This window comes from Epinephelus moara, chromosome 14, assembly GCF_006386435.1.
Source record: "Epinephelus moara isolate mb chromosome 14, YSFRI_EMoa_1.0, whole genome shotgun sequence".
NCBI classification, from domain to species: domain Eukaryota; kingdom Metazoa; phylum Chordata; class Actinopteri; order Perciformes; family Serranidae; genus Epinephelus; species Epinephelus moara.
This window is the reverse complement of record NC_065519.1, coordinates 2870813-2888815: the sequence shown is the minus strand read 5'-3', so window position 1 is coordinate 2888815 and position 18003 is coordinate 2870813. Positions and strand designations below refer to the sequence as shown.

General features: G+C 41.4%; 1 protein-coding gene across 1 annotated transcript in view; it reads right to left on the bottom strand.

The window, feature by feature from the left end:
• Positions 1-18003, bottom strand: part of akap6 (A kinase (PRKA) anchor protein 6) — a 286320-nt gene that overhangs the window by 41535 nt on the left and 226782 nt on the right. The window contains exon 17 of the mRNA XM_050062199.1: positions 15083-15349. Coding sequence (XP_049918156.1) covers positions 15083-15349 — 267 coding nt within the window. The remainder of the gene's footprint in view (positions 1-15082; positions 15350-18003) is intronic.

Here is an 18003-nt window from a genome sequence, read left to right as displayed (position 1 = left end):
CACCTGTAGTGCTATTTATCAATCCAGATTATTTTGGTGTGAGTTGCTGAGTGTTTGAAATATCAGATCTGTGCATAAGGAAGGAGGCATGCATCTACTCATGGACAACATGTAAACATAACATCCTCCTCTGCTGAGCTGTAAGGTTAGCTTGCTCAGTAATGCTGCGTGAGCTAGCAGTGGATTCACGCTACCTTCTGCGCAGCGATACAGTTCGGTAGACAGAAAATAGTTCCTATGTGAAACGGCTCACAACAAGAGTAACCATATCCAGTCCAACGGAAATTTCTGTCTTTACAGTTTTTGGCTGATAAATAGCGTAAATTTGGCAGTAAATCTTTTGAAAAATTTGCGCACACACAAGTCTCTCCCCAGTGCTTAAAAAAGTATTTGACATACCGGATCCCTGTGAACTGTGAGTTGTTTTAAGGTACGTCCTCACCATGTTTCTTTTGCTAAACCTAATGACAGTAACTTTACATTGAAATACAAAAGATATCATAATAGAACTAGAAATCTTTATTGTCATTGCATGGGAACACAGTGAAATTAGTCTGTGACACTCAAGTGATACATTCCAACAAAGAACATACAAACACAAAACACAGGATGGCAGAATGGCAGTAGTAAACATCTTTGATATTTGTTTTATTTAGTTTGCTGATGGCTGAAAAGGAAATGTCTCCGAGTCTGGTTCTCACGTTTTGGCAGCTCTGTGGCGTGTGCTAGATGACAACAACACTAATTGTTCTATGAGAATACCTCGACTATTTCCAGGGTTAGAAAAACATTTAAGACTGAACTACAGATCCTGTTCACATCACTGAAAGCTTGTGTGAAAGAAGTTTTCAGACCCTTTACTAAAGTAAAATTACTAATACAATGCTGTCACACAAGTGCAGTAAAAAGTACAATATTTAGTGGAGCTGAAGTATTAAGTAGCATGAAATGTGAATCCTCAAATACTTCAAATTTGTCCTTAAATAAAGTTCCACCACTGCCTAAAGCATGATGGGAAGTGTAGTGCCGAAAGCCCAGTCCAAATTAAAATGGAAATAAGAAGAAACAATAGACTGAGGGTGATACAATCAAAGTAAAGACACGCAGTAACTCTGCTTTAACAGAATCAGTTCAGTTGTTTGATTAAAGGAAACGTCTGTGACAAAAAGCTTGGTGGCCTTCCTGTGAGAGTCAGAATGGATTACTGCTGACATCATCAGGTCTTATTGATTATTGTAAATTATTAGCTGAAGTCCTTTTTGCCCGCTTGACACACGCAGCGACGGTTCAGGGATGAAAGCTTTACTCTTAAAATATTCAGCAGCAGTAAACAAATGGAGGATATATGAAGTCTTTGTGAGTGAAAGCATTTACTGTTCTCACTAATGCAGCGGAGCGAACACGCCGCGCACAGTTAAAACGCTGCTATCAATAAAATCCAATCTCCCTCTGTCTGTCTGCATTTCTCTGTATATTCGTCTTTTCAGCTCTTTCTCTCATCCGTCTCTTTCTTCCTTTCTTTCTGTGTCTCACTTTACAGGCTGTTCCTGCGTTCCTCGCTGGTCTCTCCATCTTTGGCCACTCTCTCCATCTTTCCCTCTCTCCAGGTCTATCACTTTTCAGTTGTTCCTGCTCTCTCTCTCGTTCTCTCCATCTTTCACCTTGTCTCTACCTCTTGTTCTGTCTCTCTGTTTTTCCTGCTGTTTTAGCAGATGAAAGTGGTTTTCTCTTCTGTCTCTATTTGTCTTTCTCTTCTTACTCATGTCTCCAGGGTCGTGTTTAGCTTTCTATCGCCACTGAAATAAATATTAGTCAAACATCTGGATATTACAACGCATGTTAGGCGTGTCATCTCTCCTGCCTCCTCTGGAGAAACTCTAAAACTCTAAGTGGTTTGCTCCATGGGCATGTAGCTACTTCTATGTTTCAGATGATACGTCATGTTTGTAGTCGACCAATGAAGATGAGTTTACATATCACCTTGGGTTCGTCCTTCACCTTCTCAAAATGATCCCACACTTTGGATTTCCTGCCCGACATGTTATTAACTAGCCTGTGGAATAACCGCAGGTACCAGCCCTGGAAATTAACCTGACTCCTGTCTGACTGCTGAGCGTGGACACTTCCTGTGGCTGTGCTTTCAAAGTAAAGTCACACATGGTCCAGTCATATAGGTTTGGATTTATTTTGACAAGGTGCAGCTCCTGATAGAGTTTCACTTTTGTTTTGTTTTGTTCCCCTGCGACTAAGTGATCAATGAAATCTTGCCGACTAATGACCTTTGTTGTCGACTAACATTTGGTTGATTATCAGGGGGGCAGCCCTACCTAATGTACTGATTAGGGGTGGGGGAAATAATTGATTCTGAGATGCATCGTGATGAGGATGTGGATGATTTGGCATTGAATCACAATTGTCAATAATCGATAATCTAAATGTTTATAACGTGATGTTGACGGAATGAAAGAGGCGGAACTCAACCACGAGATCAATGCATCATCATCAACTCTTTTCTCACCAGCGTCTTCTTCTCTACCTCCATCATTCTAACCATCCCTTTCTTTTTGTTTCGTCTTGCATTTTTAGCAGATTAAACACCAGTTTTCTTTCTTTGGGTTTCTCTTTCACCCCCCATCTTTCAGTTATCTCTCTGGACCGCTCTTTCTTTCTCTCTGTCTCTCTTTTTTCTTCCAGGACTTTCTTCTCTTTCCGTCTCTATTCTGTGTTTTGATTCTGTCTCTGTCTCCACTCCTTTAAGCAGATGAAAGGGCCGAATGTTTTCTTCTCCTCCCGAGCAGATGAAGATGAAAGTCTGATCTTGTTTGTTGGCGCCGTTACCGCGGCAACGTCTCACCTGTTTGCTTCGCCTTCAACCCCTAACGAGCAACTCTTAACGAGAAAACACCCCTTCAAAACACCGACGGGAGCAAACACACACTCACACACACAAAATCCAAGGAGCACCAACAGAAGTACAACCAAGAAACACACACACACACACACACACACAGGCATAATCAAAAGACACACACACACGCACACACACAGCCTGAGTTTCTGGCGGGGAGTCGGTGGATCTTTAATCCTCATCATGCAGCAGGTATCGATATCAGAGCCTCGCTGTCACCTTCTATTAGCTGCCTGAGAGAAGCTGAGGGGGGGCTCATATACTGAGGGGGAGGGAGCTGTAGTTTGTGGACTGTGGTGCGTATAGATGTGATGTCACCGTACACACAAGTCACACTTCATCCACAGAGGCAGACACACAAACAAACATTCAGCATATGTCCAATACATTAAACATAAAAATGCTTCTGACCAATCAGCTTCACAGATAAACTTGACATGATGAATTCTGATCTGATACTTAAAGGAACAGTTCACCCAAAAACAATATAAAATGTCAGACTGTCTAAATAATAACCCTAACCCATATTTGTGTTTACTGCTGGGCAGCTACCTCCAGTGGACATATTAATTATGACAGGAGCAAAGGAGGAAGTCAAGTGACGTAGTATGAAGAGCGACAAAGTCTGCATGAGGAGGAGGTCGGGTTGGATGGATGGGTCAAACAAACACAGGACTTTGACTCAAGAAGTTATGTGTGAACCCAAAGGTCAATGTTGACTCATTTTAACGTACATGCGTAGCTTGAGTTGCGTAACAAATGTGCTTATTTTAACCCAAACCAAAATGATCTTTTCCTAAACATAACCGAGTGGTTTTATTGCCTAAACTTTACCAAACCACGACAGTTTCACAGCGTTAACCTCGTGTTTAAAACTGTGACTGTTTTAAAACATTAGTTACTGGATGTAACTCCAGGTCTAAGAGTACATGTGCAGGTCATAGCAAGGTTAGGTATGAGGTGTTGTAAATTGTATAAAGTACTCACCTTCCTAGTCTCCCTATGATTAAGTTTTCAATCAATTGCATTAATGAGACCAGGCTGTTCTCACAAAATGTTTGCATGTACACTAAGTCATACATATCCCAAGTATTTTGAAAGGCTGCGATCACGTGATCCAATGTGGTGACGGCAGTAAACAAGGAAGCAGTCCCGAGCGCTTGTAAGGAGGCAGGTTAGGGTGGTGGATGGGTCACATGTTCCTTGTGAACTTCGAGTCATTTCAAGGTACGTCCTCACCATGTTTCTTTTCCTAAACCTAACCACAGTAACTTTCATTGCCTAAATCAAACCTCCGTTACTTTAGGTTAACTATGTAACTGTACTTTAAGGACATAACTTCATTTGTGGGGTGCAAATTCGCAGGGTATGATACAAACTGTTGTATGAGAATACGTTGAGGAGAGCAACCAAAAAATGAGAGCATATCAGTGCAAACACACTTTGATGGAGTCTCAGCAAGTAAGGTCATTAAACGTCTGAATAAGTCCCTGAAAATTCCTGTGCAGCGTTATTTGCTGCAGAATCTCTTGTGCACGCGAGCCCAACTTAAAATTCTTTAATGGGAGGATGATCTGAAAATGCTGTGAATGATTGGGTACAAGACACTGTGATAATGCTGCACAGGAATTTTCATTCAGCTTCGAGTTTTTTTGGATGTTTAATAACATTTTTGCCGTCTTTCATTTGGCCTCTGTCAAAGTCTGTTTGCACTGATATGCTCTCATTGTTTGGGCACTCTGCTCTCCTTAATACCATTCAATAGAAAACTTTCTGGTCTCACAGAGAGCGTCGGGAGGTGAGAAGTATATACAATTCATATTGTTTTGGGGTGTTTTGGTGTTACTCTGGGCTGTCCAAGACCTATGTTGATAATCATTAGAGCAAAGTGGTGATCATGATCATGTGATGGCAGTTTTGCGAGCTTTAAAACCCCCAAACAAAATTTTCACCATGTGACGTTTGACTGGAGCACAGCATGAAATGATGCACAGAACACTGTCCAACAAGGCACCCACTGACATGTACGTGCCAAGTTGGCAGGTATATTTCTTTATGTTCAGCATCATTTAAATAAAGTTAAAGTAAAGGTCCAGATTTTTTTTTTGAAGTCTTACTTAATACAACACTCCCACTTCATATTTTTGTTGAAAGAATTATTGCTTGCTTCCTTTGCATTCTGGCTGTAAAGCGTTACCTTGGTGGAGTGACTGCACTGTAAGAGATGAAGGATCCTCATTCTGTGCAGAAATAAATTACAAAGCAGCCAAATCAAGTGTGTATCTGTGTCCTGGCAGTCGTGTGCAGGTTTGCTGCCAGTGTTTTGTCCCGGCAACAAACCTACATGTGACTGCCATGAAATGTCAGGGCTTGATTAACCCACTCGGGGGCCCCGGGGCAAAAATGAACTGCGTGCCCCGACTGAGAGCCCTGAGGGTCTGAAGTGTTGGGCGGGTGCCCATGTTGCCCAGCTGGTAATCCATCCTTGTATGTACTTATTTCATTCTCTGTGGCTGTCTGTTTAATCTAGTTTACTGGTGTCAGAATAAACACATGTGAGGAGGTTAAGAGTTACAAATGGCATGCGAACAGGTAAACAAAGGACGGCAGGTGGCCTTGCATATGAACAAATAAAAATTTATTCATTTCATTTGGACGATTTGAATGTATGAATGAGATGAGATGAGCCAAAGAAGATCAAGGAGAAGCTTTCCGGTGCCTCAACACTTGTGCCACGAGGCTCGTGGGTGCATGAAGTCAGGTTTTTTTTGACAGAGAGAGAGAGAGAGAAAGAGAGAAGGATAAGGAGGTAGAGAGCGAATAAATAGCACGTTAGGTGAATAAGTACTCTCAGAGGAGGTAGATCTTCAAGTGATTTTTGAGACAGAGAGGAGATTCAAGTCCTGTTCAACAACAGAGGGACAAAGGAGAAGAGTTTGGACTGAGTTTTTCTGCCTTGCACTGACAACAGGACTAGGTGTGTGTGAATATGTTCAAATTTGTCAGGAAGTTAAGGTGGGTCAAAACAAAGAGGAACAAACGTTGGGGGAAGTGCAAGGTGTGCAAGTGTCAACTTTAAGGCCCTGTCTACACAAATACATATATTTTTGACAATGGATACCCTACAGTACATTGATTCTGTTTCAATATAGTGACAAAGGAGATCACCCAAAGATTTGACTGACGCTATAGACATAAACATTTTTTCTTTCTACTCCTCACTGACAAAAACTCCACTTCTGAAAATGTCACACTGCCTGTTGGCTCAACCGATCTTAAACCGAACCCTCATGTCTGTCAGACTTTAAACTGCAGATGCTGTGGTGGAGTGGATAACATCAGGTGCAGCAGACGTGTCTGGTTGTCTATGAAGTAGTTCAGCAATTCTAATTTAGGTGTAAAGTAGTCAAAAAATTTCAAAACTTTTCCATGACTTTTCAAATGAAAACAAATTCTTGTCCTACTCATCCAGCATTTTTCAAACAAATCAGATTTTAACTACGTTCAAACATAATTCAAGCGTACACAGAGGGAGAGACAGAACGCATGGAGGAAATGAAGAAACATACATGATGGTGAACAAAACGTTGTCACATACTGAAACAAATAAGAGCTACGTCACGCTGACGGCTTCAGAAAGTACATTTGCTGTTTTGTTACATTACATGCACCACTTTCATTACAGACAACAATATTCTGGGACTTCTCAAGAACTATCAATGATTTTTACTACTTCCTTCACTTTTCCAGGCCTGGAAAATGTGAATATGTAATTCCATGACTTGTTGACTGATGTCAACTTCAGCCTGTGACATGCATTGTCTGTTTTCAAAATACACTTCTGTTTTCACAGGAAATGTACAGTTTGGATACAGTCTCTTTCAAAATAAAAGCACTATGTCGATACAACACCACGGATTGATGTTTTTTTTCCTTCAACAACAAATGTCATGACGTTTAGCCAACACTTGCACGTCATTGGGTTTAGGAAAAAAGAACAGGGTTTGGCTTTACATTCATACAGAAAGTCGAAAGTCGGTGGTTGTTGGACTCATGCACCACCACTCCCACCAGCCCTACTGAGACTTTCACCTCTTAATTTACGTTGCTGTCTGGCCGCATTTCCCCCTGACACCGCCGGGCACCTTTACAGAATAACACCAACTGGTTATGTATCATACTGATGTGAAAGGACAGCTTTTTTCGTCTGTGTCTGACGCTGAAGTCTCTGAACAAGCGCCAGATTTTGACCACTTCGGAGTGAGACCAGGTTGTAAAACATCCGCTTTCAATCAGTAGTTGTGAATAAAGGGCCTTAAAGTTTGTAATTTCACAGTTTACCAACAGGACTTTTCTGTCAAATGGCCAAACAAGGCATTAATGCTAATAATACTACAGTGAAGGAGTCGACGTGATTTGTCCCTGGTCTCTGAGAATCAAAGGAATACAGACTTATGTTATATGGGAGGTGGGGGGTGAGATGGGGGCGTATGAACAACAGGAGGTGGGCGGGGCACCCAGTCATGAATGGTCCGAGGAAGGGCAGATTCAAATCTTACAAACGGCAGGAGGAAGAGGAGCTGAAAATAGAACGGGCTGAGGGAGGGGGTCATGTGCTACAAATGATGAGCAGGGCCGGAGGGCAAAGAGCAGGACAGGAGGGGTCCGGGGGGATGAGGCGGCCGTGGGTAACAAACAGTGGGGGAGGACAGGTTCATCTACTGTCAACAGCAGGGGAGAGGGGGAGCAGCTGAACAGATAACAAGAAAGAGAGGAAGAAAGAGCTGCAGCAAGGACGACGAGAAAACTACGGGAAGATATAAGAAAAAAAAGAGGAGCAGTGAGACAGATAAAGATAAAGCAGAGAGAGAGAGACAGGCAGGCAGAGAGACAGGTTGAGCTTCACTTCAGAAGAACGAGCTAAACGCTCACACTGATATCCACAATCTATGCTAGCATCTGTGTGTGTGTTATATGTGTGTCGAGAGGTCGCCTCCTGACAGTGTGTGTCCGTCTGACTGAAGGAACAGAGACTTTGAACATGAACACTGATCCATTTCCATTTGCAAGAAAGAAAGAAATATGTTGTTATCGCCTACATTTTCTACAGAAGGTCACAAAGGACAAAATATTATTTATACATTTTGTTTTTGCTTCATCACAAAGTCGCCTCATGATCGCAGAGTGTCCCGCTGAGTGACTTTCACTAAACGGTTATTTCCCGAACACAATGACATTATTACACTGTCGTCTTGTGATTGAGAAGATCACCAAATTATTATTATAACAGGAAATAATATCAATAATGTGATCGCAGGAAGTAAAACTGTATCTGTGGTTTAATGAGCAGTTATCATCACAGGAAAATGTTTACGGTTTTTGTGACAATTCATACAAAAGCCTCGTCCAGGTGACGTGTTGAAAAATCATGCTAAATCATTATTTCTATTTTACAGGGATTTATGTGTTTGTATAACTGTGCTTAATATGAATTATTGTAAAGAGGTGTCATGATTTATTTTTTAACGAAACTCTTCCAAAGAAAGTTCAGTATTTTCCTCTTTTTAAAGAATAACTAGACATAAAAAGACATTTTCTTCATTATAATTTCTTTTATGAAGATTTCTGAACTCTTAACGAAGTGTTGCAGCGTCAGTAAAGACGTGTCATTTATTTCAAAATCTGATTTACAGAAAAGCTGAAGAAATAATATGTTTTTTAAAAAGCGATAAAATCATTAATCAGAGTTTGAAAGCGTTGTTCTTTGACTTGGTGACGTGTCACTCAGCCGTCTGCAGTGTGATACAAACTCAGTGAGATAAAGTGAGAAGATGCAGGAAACAGTTAACCTCGTCTGTGTGTGATTCATTTTCAGTCTCCATATCTGAACACACTCGAGAGCAGGTGAGTATTTGTGTCTGTACCTGCCTCCACTGTGAGTTCATATGTGTGTGTGTGTGTGTGTGTGGCTCAGTCTATTAATTCTCAGTGTGTCCGGCCCCCAGAGCGTCTCCACCACAATAGAGAGTCATCGGAGGCCCGGGGCCTGCTGGAGGAGCGTCTGGCTGACGCCGTATCTTAAAGGAGCGCTAATTCAATTAACAGCCAGGTTACAGACGGACAGGTGGAGGAGGAGGAGAAGGAGGAGGACAAAGTGGAGGAGAAGGACTAGGAAGAGGAGGAAGTGGAGGAGGACTAGGAAGAGGAGAAGGAAGTCGTGGAGGAGGAGAAGTACTGGGAAGAAGAGGAGGAGGCCTAGGAAGAGGAAGAGGAGGACTAGGAAGAGGAGGAGGAGGACATATTGAAGGAGGAGGACTGGGAAGAGGAAGAGGAGGACTAGGAGGAGAAGGAGGAGGACAGTGAAGGAAGAGAAGGACTGGGAAGAGGAGGAGGAGGCCAAGGAAGAGGAAGAGGAGGACTAAAAAGAGAAGGAGGAGGAGGAGGAGGACATAATGTAGGGGGAGAAGAACTGGGAAGAAGAGGAAGAGGAAGACTAGGAAGAGAAGGAGGAGGAGGACGTAATGAAGGGGGAGAAGGACTGGGAAGAGGAAGAGGAGGACTAGGAAGAGAAGGAGGAGGAAGTGGGGGGACTAGAAAGAGGAGGAGGAGGACTAGGAAGAGGAGGAGGAGGACTAGGAAGAGGAGGAGGAATAAAGTAACTCAGTACCGCCTGAAAATCTTGCTCCTGCTCACCTGCATGAGTTTAACTTGACACCTGGCTGCAGTGATATCCAGGTGGACTGCAGGCACCTGTGATGTCACAGTTTGTCACCGTGTTTACAGGTAAAAATCAGCTCACCTGCAGCTCATGACATCACTGACAGATCAGCTGAGAGGGACGTGACATCCTGCTGTTCAGCCTGGTGTTAAGTTTCACTGCAACATTCATCAGAGCGGTTCATCAAACATCACATGACACAACATCTGCAAAGACTCACTCATGTTTCTGACTGTTAAAGATGACGTCACCAAAACTGTGAAAGTGCAAACAGCAGGAGTTCAATGAGTTGCACCTCAGTAGTACCAGAAGGTGATGTGACACGTCTCCATCTACCTGCACAGATCAAACTACCTGAGTGGCTGGTCACCTCTGACAGAGTTATTTTGTTCTTTGGGTGAACTGCTCCTTTAACATTTGTGTGCAGATATTTATGTGTTTGTGTGTGTGTTTAAGTGAGTCCTAATGTCTTTTTGAAATGTCTCCCTACATTTGTGTGTGTACGTGCATGTGTTTTCCAAATTTATGTGCATGTGTGTTTATAAATATGTGTGTGTGCTCCTGCGACCTCTGCCGACCCCCGCTGCTTTCTCATACAGCCGTACAGTAATAAGCTGCAGCGCAGAAATCGAACCCATTTACGAGTTCAAACGCCAAAAACAGACAAATGATCACTAAAATGGAGCCGACTTCTCTTAAAATGGAGCCCCTCCCTCCGTTCACCCCCCCTCTGTCTCTCTGTCTCTCTCCATACAAATGACTGCTATCAATATTTCCAATCTTCATTTCTCCAGAAGCTCAGGGCCTCTTTCTGCCAGAAATCAATGGCTTCCCACTGAGAGCTGCGACAAGGATCAAAAGTACGAGCGGCTTGGCTCACTTTCTTCAGATAAAGTCTCGTTTCTATACAGTTTCATCATTTAGGCAGCCCCTCAGTGTGTGTGTGTGTGTGTGTGTGTGTGTATACGCTGAAGCCTGTGTGTTGTGTTGCTATCAATACTGACCAAATTACAGACCCAGTCGTAAATTCTTTCTGCCTGATTGTTGTGATGTTTGATGACATCACACATAAACATCACACTGTACAAACATGAATGATTTCAGGGCAGATTTTTGTGATTCTAGTAACTTAAGTTTATGTTTAAAATTTCTCTTCCTGGTGAAACATCTTGTAACATGAATGGGAGCCAAATATTCCCAAACTGGAATTACAACCCCACAGATGTATGACTCCGCCCACCAGTCCCCCCTGTGGTTGTATGACTCCGCCCACCAGCCCAGTGTCTCTGACAGTCTCCATCCATGTCAGTGAAAACATGGATGCTTCACACACAGAAGACCTATACAATCAGCACAGTTTCAAGATTAGAGTCACCAATTCAGTATCTGACCAAATGTCTCCCCTTCTGTTCCTGAGATATGACGTTAAAACATTATGATGTCACAGTCAAGCTGACCTTTGACCTTTTGGATATTAAATGCCATCACAGCTATCGCCAGCACAGAGGCATAGTAATTGTGACAACACATATGAAGTTCACACTTCCAGCTACAGTCTCACATATGAATTTCATCACCACCAAATTATTACAGCTGTTAGTTCTGGGAACAAACATGATATTATATCAACAACAAGACGAATCAATACAACACTGATCAGCACTCACAGCTGAAAATATATATGAATATAAACCAATGTCTCTTTCTAGAAATCATGACCTGGTTACCGTATCAGCATCCAGAAGGAGGCATGCACCTACTGCTAGCTCACCTAGAACCACTGAGTTAGCTAACGTTACAGCTCAGCTGAGGAGGACGTCCTTAATGTTAACATCTCACACTATCACCAGCACCAGCCTCTTCTTTGAGCAGATGCACGCTTCCTTCTGTGTAGTTAGTGTAGTAAGTAGAAAGAAAATAGTTCTTACATTAAACTGCTCACAGCAAGGTCTGTGGATTATCTTGATAAAACTGCTGCTCTTCTAATGAGGTGACGATCGTTGCTGCAACAACCCTCAAACCAACCCAACCGCCAGAAAAAAAAGTGTGCATTGTGCATTTTTGCAAACCACAGACACGTTACATTTTCAACCCTGGAAAGAAAAGCAATATTGTCACGGTAAAAAACAACCGGTTTTGTTGTTTGTTGGTCTTGATTAGTGGTCTGCAGCTTGATAGTCGTCCTGTGTTGGCGTCATGCTGTGTTCACACTACGAGCAACAATGCAACAGCATGACCAGCTGCATTATCGCTAAGCTGCTGTTCAAGTGCACACAAGTGCTTGTTAATGTAGTGACATCATGACAGACTTGTGTGTGTCTGCTACTTGCAACAAAGCATCTCCACTGAACATCATCTAATGTTTTTATTTGGTCAAAAAATATCTCTGTGTTTCATCAGTGTCTAAGCTCCATTTTAACGTCACATTTTGCCGCCCTATGTGCGCTGCGATGCACAGAAAGCTAGCATAGCATCAGCTAACTAAGCTAAGTAACAGCACCAAAGCTAGAAACAAACACTATATATTTCGTTAACACTTCACCGGGTCATTGGAAAGCTGAAAAACAATGAAGCCAGCTCATCTTTGGTTTGTAGCGAGTCACACTCATCTGCAGCGACAAGTACAGAGCATCAGTTTGCAGCTTTGTGCAACCAACTTCCACTGAAAATGACATGACCTGTTGCCTGTTAGAAACAATGACATGAACGTACAATGCCAACATTTTCTTTGATACCTCAAATTTCCCTTTGAAGAAACTACGTGCAGACAAAATGTCACTTTTTACTGATGTACCCGGTTTTTAAAAGGATCCCACTCTGCCTTCATTTTCATAACCTAAAAAACTGTCTGTCCTCTTTGACTCACTCAGCAGGTCTAAACTCATGTCGGTCCTCACAAGAATTAAAGTACAAGAGCTCACACACACACAGGGACTGTTCATCATTCTACTACTTCACTTCAGAGTTTTAATAACTTCACAGGGTTTTGATATTGTATCGAAACCACTTTAAAGATTTAATGAGAAATGTTTATGGAATAATTGCTCATAAAATAACTTTTTTCTAATCAATAAAATCATATATACAAGTTTAGTGTGTCTTTCTAAGTGTTTGCAACTTTGTACTTTATGTTCTTATGCATTCATTTATTTATGTGTGTGTATGCGTCTCATTTGCATGTTTCTGTGTGAGTGTTTGTCAGCGTGAATGTATGTGTGTGTGTGCCCATATAGATACATGAATTAATGCACTTCTGTCTGCATTTCTGTTTCAGGGTGTACACTTATATGACGGTGTGTGTGTGTGTGTGTGTGTGTGTTAGTTAGTGGTTGTCAGTCACACGGCAGGGCTAGGCTAATCAGCGCAGCTAGCTGTTCTCTGTGTGATGTAGGCTGATTAATATCCTGTTAGTGTCCCGTGGCTTTTAAGGCTAACTGCTGTTTCCTCTATACATCCATCGCTTCAAAACAGCACTGCCTTCATCTGGCCTCATTAAGACGATGTATTACTATACTTAGCAACACACACACACACACACACACACACACACACACACACACACACACACACACACACACACTCATAGCCAACATGTTTTTTTAAAGCTTGAAGCTGATTGGCCAAAGCTTTGTCACATATTTGAAAGTTAGTGAAGGAAAGTTACGAGACACTGTACCTGAATTATTCACTGTAACTTCTTCATCGTCTCACTTCAATAATGCTCTGTACTTAGTGTTTATGTACAGTGTGTGGAGTGTTTACTACCTTTATTTTGTGCACAGTAGTTGCTCATAACTTTGTAAAGGTTTTTTTTAAGGTCATTTATCTGTACAATGTTTCTGTTATTGATTTTATTTGTTGTTTTCCTCTATGACCAGAAATCAATAACTGTCAGTGTGCATTTTGTTGCTTTTCAGTTGTTCAAATAAAAAAATGAAAGCACTTAGATTTGTAACTGTAATAAAGTACAGCATGTCACTCTGTGGTTGAATTTGTTTTAAACATTTTTTGCAGAACTGAGTATTAATGAAGGTGTTGAGTTAAAGATTACTTCTTGAGGATTTAACTTTATTAGGAGGATTAATCAGAAGTCATTGTGGAAATAATATTGAGGATTTTTAGTTTTTAAGTTTTTGGAGGTTCAACTATTGGAAACTCAATGTCCTGTAAACTACTTGCTTATGCAACTATAAGGAATGTCAATGCCTACCTGCTGATCGGGTAACGCCCAAGAATATTTTTGACAAGTTATGCATGACGGTTTTTCACGTTAATTAACTGCACTGTGGAGCAAAGGTGTCTGGTGTGAGCTAGCATTAGGTAGCGGCGCTGCTCATTCAGCAATTACTGTTAGTAATGTCATCCTGACCTAACACCGTTGCTTTGGAAACATTGTGCCCATCCTATGGTCTCCACTGGGGTCACTCTTGTGAGTAACTGTCCCTATTTTTAGCTGCAAACCCCTTTTAGCATTGTTAACTACTGTTAGCTCTGTCAGCACCGTTAGCAGTATCAGCACAGCTTGTGGTGCTAACATACTTTACAATGCTAAAGGGGTTTGCAGCTAAAATAAGGCTGCTTTCTGACCCGGGCTAGCTAGAGTAGACGGGAGGGTGGCCACCATGTTTGTGCAGCAATGCCACCCATGGGATGGTGCTGCAAGCCTTGATCATGAATGATTGTTGCAGCTAGCTAGCTCCCACCAGACCAAGGTGGTGCACAGTGCAGAGCGGCCAAGGCTAGCTAACCAGTGGAGACCGGAGTGAAGGCAAAGGGGACTATGTTTCCATGTGTTAATGCAGCTAACCAGCTGTCTGTCGGCAAAGCCAATGGAAAATACAATAAAAGCAGGGCGTTAACATCACAAAAATTTAAATTTCACCACCTCTAAATGGATAGCACTTTGAAATGTGAGGCTAAAGCTCACTAGGTCAGTGGAGTGCTGGACCGAAAGGAAAGCGCCTCTTGTTTTTCACACAATTTTGCTTTTTTTTCCTTTCTTCAAATTTAACTAGTTAGTTACCATATAACTGTTGTCAGACTATCGAAAGTAAATTAATCGAAACTGATGTCGCAAGCAACTATGTTCCAGTTGTGGGGAGGAAACACAATGCTGCCTGGAAATGTTTATGTTAAATGTATGTGCTAAAAAGTGATTTAATTCAGTTTAGTGTTACATTTTTTAGTTAAAATTATGACCATTTTTGAATAACTTTATTCAAGGGGTTATGTATAGCCACATGTTGCGGAATAACCAACTAAAAAACATTGTCAGTATACATTTTTTAATCTTAACACAACTGTCAGATCCACTGAGTGAAAACATAATCCGTGTGGCTCTCTATAATCCCTAACATGTAACTGGTGATGCAAAATGGTGACATGTACCATTATATGTAGTATATAATGAAGTTCCTCACATCATGCCCGGCTGACTGAAACACTGCTGGTCCTACCTTGAAGCTCTGAAGCTGCTCCGAGGCGTCTTTGTCCCGTCCCAGGCAGGAGTTGAAGATGAGGAGCTCGGTGTCTCGCAGCCACGCCTTCAGCTCTTTGATTCGAGCCTCCAGCTGCTCCAGGAGCGAGTTGGTCAGCGGGGAGAGCGCCGAGCGAGGGTTCTCCACGGCAGCAACGCCTCGACCACCCACCAGCAGAGAGTTCATGTTGGCTGACTGGTTCTGCTGGGAGGAGGAACTGGGTCCTGAATGCTCCGAGAGGATTTTCTGACAGAAGAGAGGAAGAAAAAGACAGAGGCAGAGGAGTCAATGCAGGGACTCATTGTTATGTCAATATTCCATCATGCAAAGTAGCAAATCTATCAATATGTGCACGATCATTGATCATTTACCTTTGGAAATGTACTGATCAATAACAGGGATGTCATGTATTTATTCCTGCAGTGCTGGAGGAGTGTGTGAACGTTAGTTTGAGCTGCTGTTGAAGATGTAACAATAATCACAATGTTGTTGTTGACATGAGTAGAGTTCAATGTGCTGCTACGACATACATGAAGTCATTTTCTTAAATCCTTGTGTCTCACTTTACTAAAAGTACTTATACAACACTGTGACAACACTACAAAAGTAAGTATTACCAGCAAAATGTATTTAAAGTATGAAAAGTAAAAGTGCAGAAACCTGATCCGCACTGTCAGTGTTTTTGTATTCTATCTGATGTTTTTGGATTAATATCACTGCTGCATTAACGCTGGGCGCCGTTAAACAATTACGATGACCAGCCTCATATCATACTGACGTGAAAGTACAGCTTTTTTCGTCTGTGTCTGACGCTGGAAGTCACCAACAAGTGGCAGTTTTTGACGACTTTGGAGTGAGACCTGATTGGAAAAACATCTGTTTTCAGCTTTGTGACGATGCATTTTCAAGCCGATCCAAGACAAGTAGCTAAAGCTGTCAGACAAATATAGCGCAGTAAAAAGTAAAACTACTGGCTCCAAAAAACAAAGATGGCGACAGGCAAAATGCCAAACTCTAGGCTTCACAACCAGTAGGTGATGTCACAGTACCTACTTCCAGTAATTATACAGTCTGTGGTCAGGACGAGAAAAAGTCTGACTAAAGACAGCCTGGACTGAGTCTTATGACCACCTCACACCAAATTATCGAGATCACAGGAGCGCGCATGAACCTCCAACTGTCAATTATATTCCCACATTGGACCTTTGTCAGCGACAGTAAAATTGCTTCAAAAGTCGCTGGTTGTAAAGCTGACATTAGTTATAGTTCACTTCACCAAATCACATTTATTTCTTATCTGAAGGTAAGTTTATGGCAGTGTTCATGGCGTGGCTATAGTTTATATTGACTCTTCACATTCAAACGTTATGTTTCCTGTTGTAGGGAGACACTGATACAGTTAATGTGTTATGTGACTGTAATTGTGTTCGACACTGTTGATGTTAGCTTGGTTTTCCTCGATTGACAAATATTCCTGTTGAAATATTTCATCTATAAACACGTTTTCAACTGAATTAGCCGAATGTGTCACGTTTAACGACAAATATAAATATCAAAATATCAAATATCAAATACTCTGACAGAATATTTAATCCTTATCTCTACCTCCAGCTCTTTCTCTCACATGATAATGATAACGTCTACAGTGTTGATAATGCTGTTATTGTAACCATGAATTAGCTTGATGTTGCTAATGCTGCTGTCCTCATAGTTGTGAAGTCTGTTATCATGGTGTGAACGAGGCGTCTGCTGCCGACAAACAAAGCCTCCAGAGTGTAACTGGTGTTTTTCCAGGTGCAAACAGATCAGCTGCTAATTCAGCGCTGATATTCACACCCAAAACAAAACATCATTTAGACACAATGCAACCTGAAAGAGTGTTTGGTGAGAAGCAATCACTGTTTCAAATAGGAGCAACTTACAATAACAAGAGACTCAGAGTGTGTGTTTGTGTGTAATAAGCTCTGCAGAGTAATTTTCAAACCCCTGTTGATCACACAGTAAGACGCAGCAAGCCGCTGAGAGAGACTATTCCCCACTTGGATTTAGTGTGTGTGTCTGTGTGTGTGTCTGTATGTGTGTGTGTGTGTGTACTCAGGTGTTTTTTTCCTTAAAAGTGCTCATCAATACAGAACAAACAAACTTGTGATGTTTGTTGCAGATCACGATGAGCTGCTGGGCAACATTATGACCAACAGGCAGCGCTGTAACACGCAGGGTCCAACGTCTGTAAGAAAACAGCTCAGCATGAACATGTGCTGCAATTTACTGTGTATTTGTAGCTGTAATCTGTGTGTGTTTGTGTTTATAGTGATCTGATATGGTGTTTAAATTGAGTGCAATTTTTCGCTTGTGTTTTTGTCTAAAATTTGGTCTGTAAATGAGGAAGATATATGGAGACGGAAGACTGACTTTTGGGGAAAAGCAGGATATAGGATTTCTAAAATCTAATTAGATTAGATTCATAAACCCTAGTCTTGTTAAGGTACTGGACTTTCTAACTTAGACACAGTACCTTGAAAAATATCGTTATTCAACAGCATTTTTGATACCACGGGGAAAAATTGAAATCAAGAGCATACATTTAAAAATTTCTATTAAAAGATAAATATAACAAGGTTTTAATAAAACAATGATCTTTCTTAGTTCTTGTTAGTAGCAGAGAACAACAGAACAACTGTATTAAACATTAATATGAGAGAGCACAGCTGTTATCTGTGTATCGATACTGCGGGAAATGAGTTTGGAAACAGTTTAAATGTTCAGCATCAATATGCATCAATACAATGGCAATGCACTGAAACTTTCTGTCAAGTTTAATTCGTATTTGCAGTATGAATAACTTATATAAGTTATCCGAGTATCGATACACTATTGGTACATAAAATATTGCCATGCTA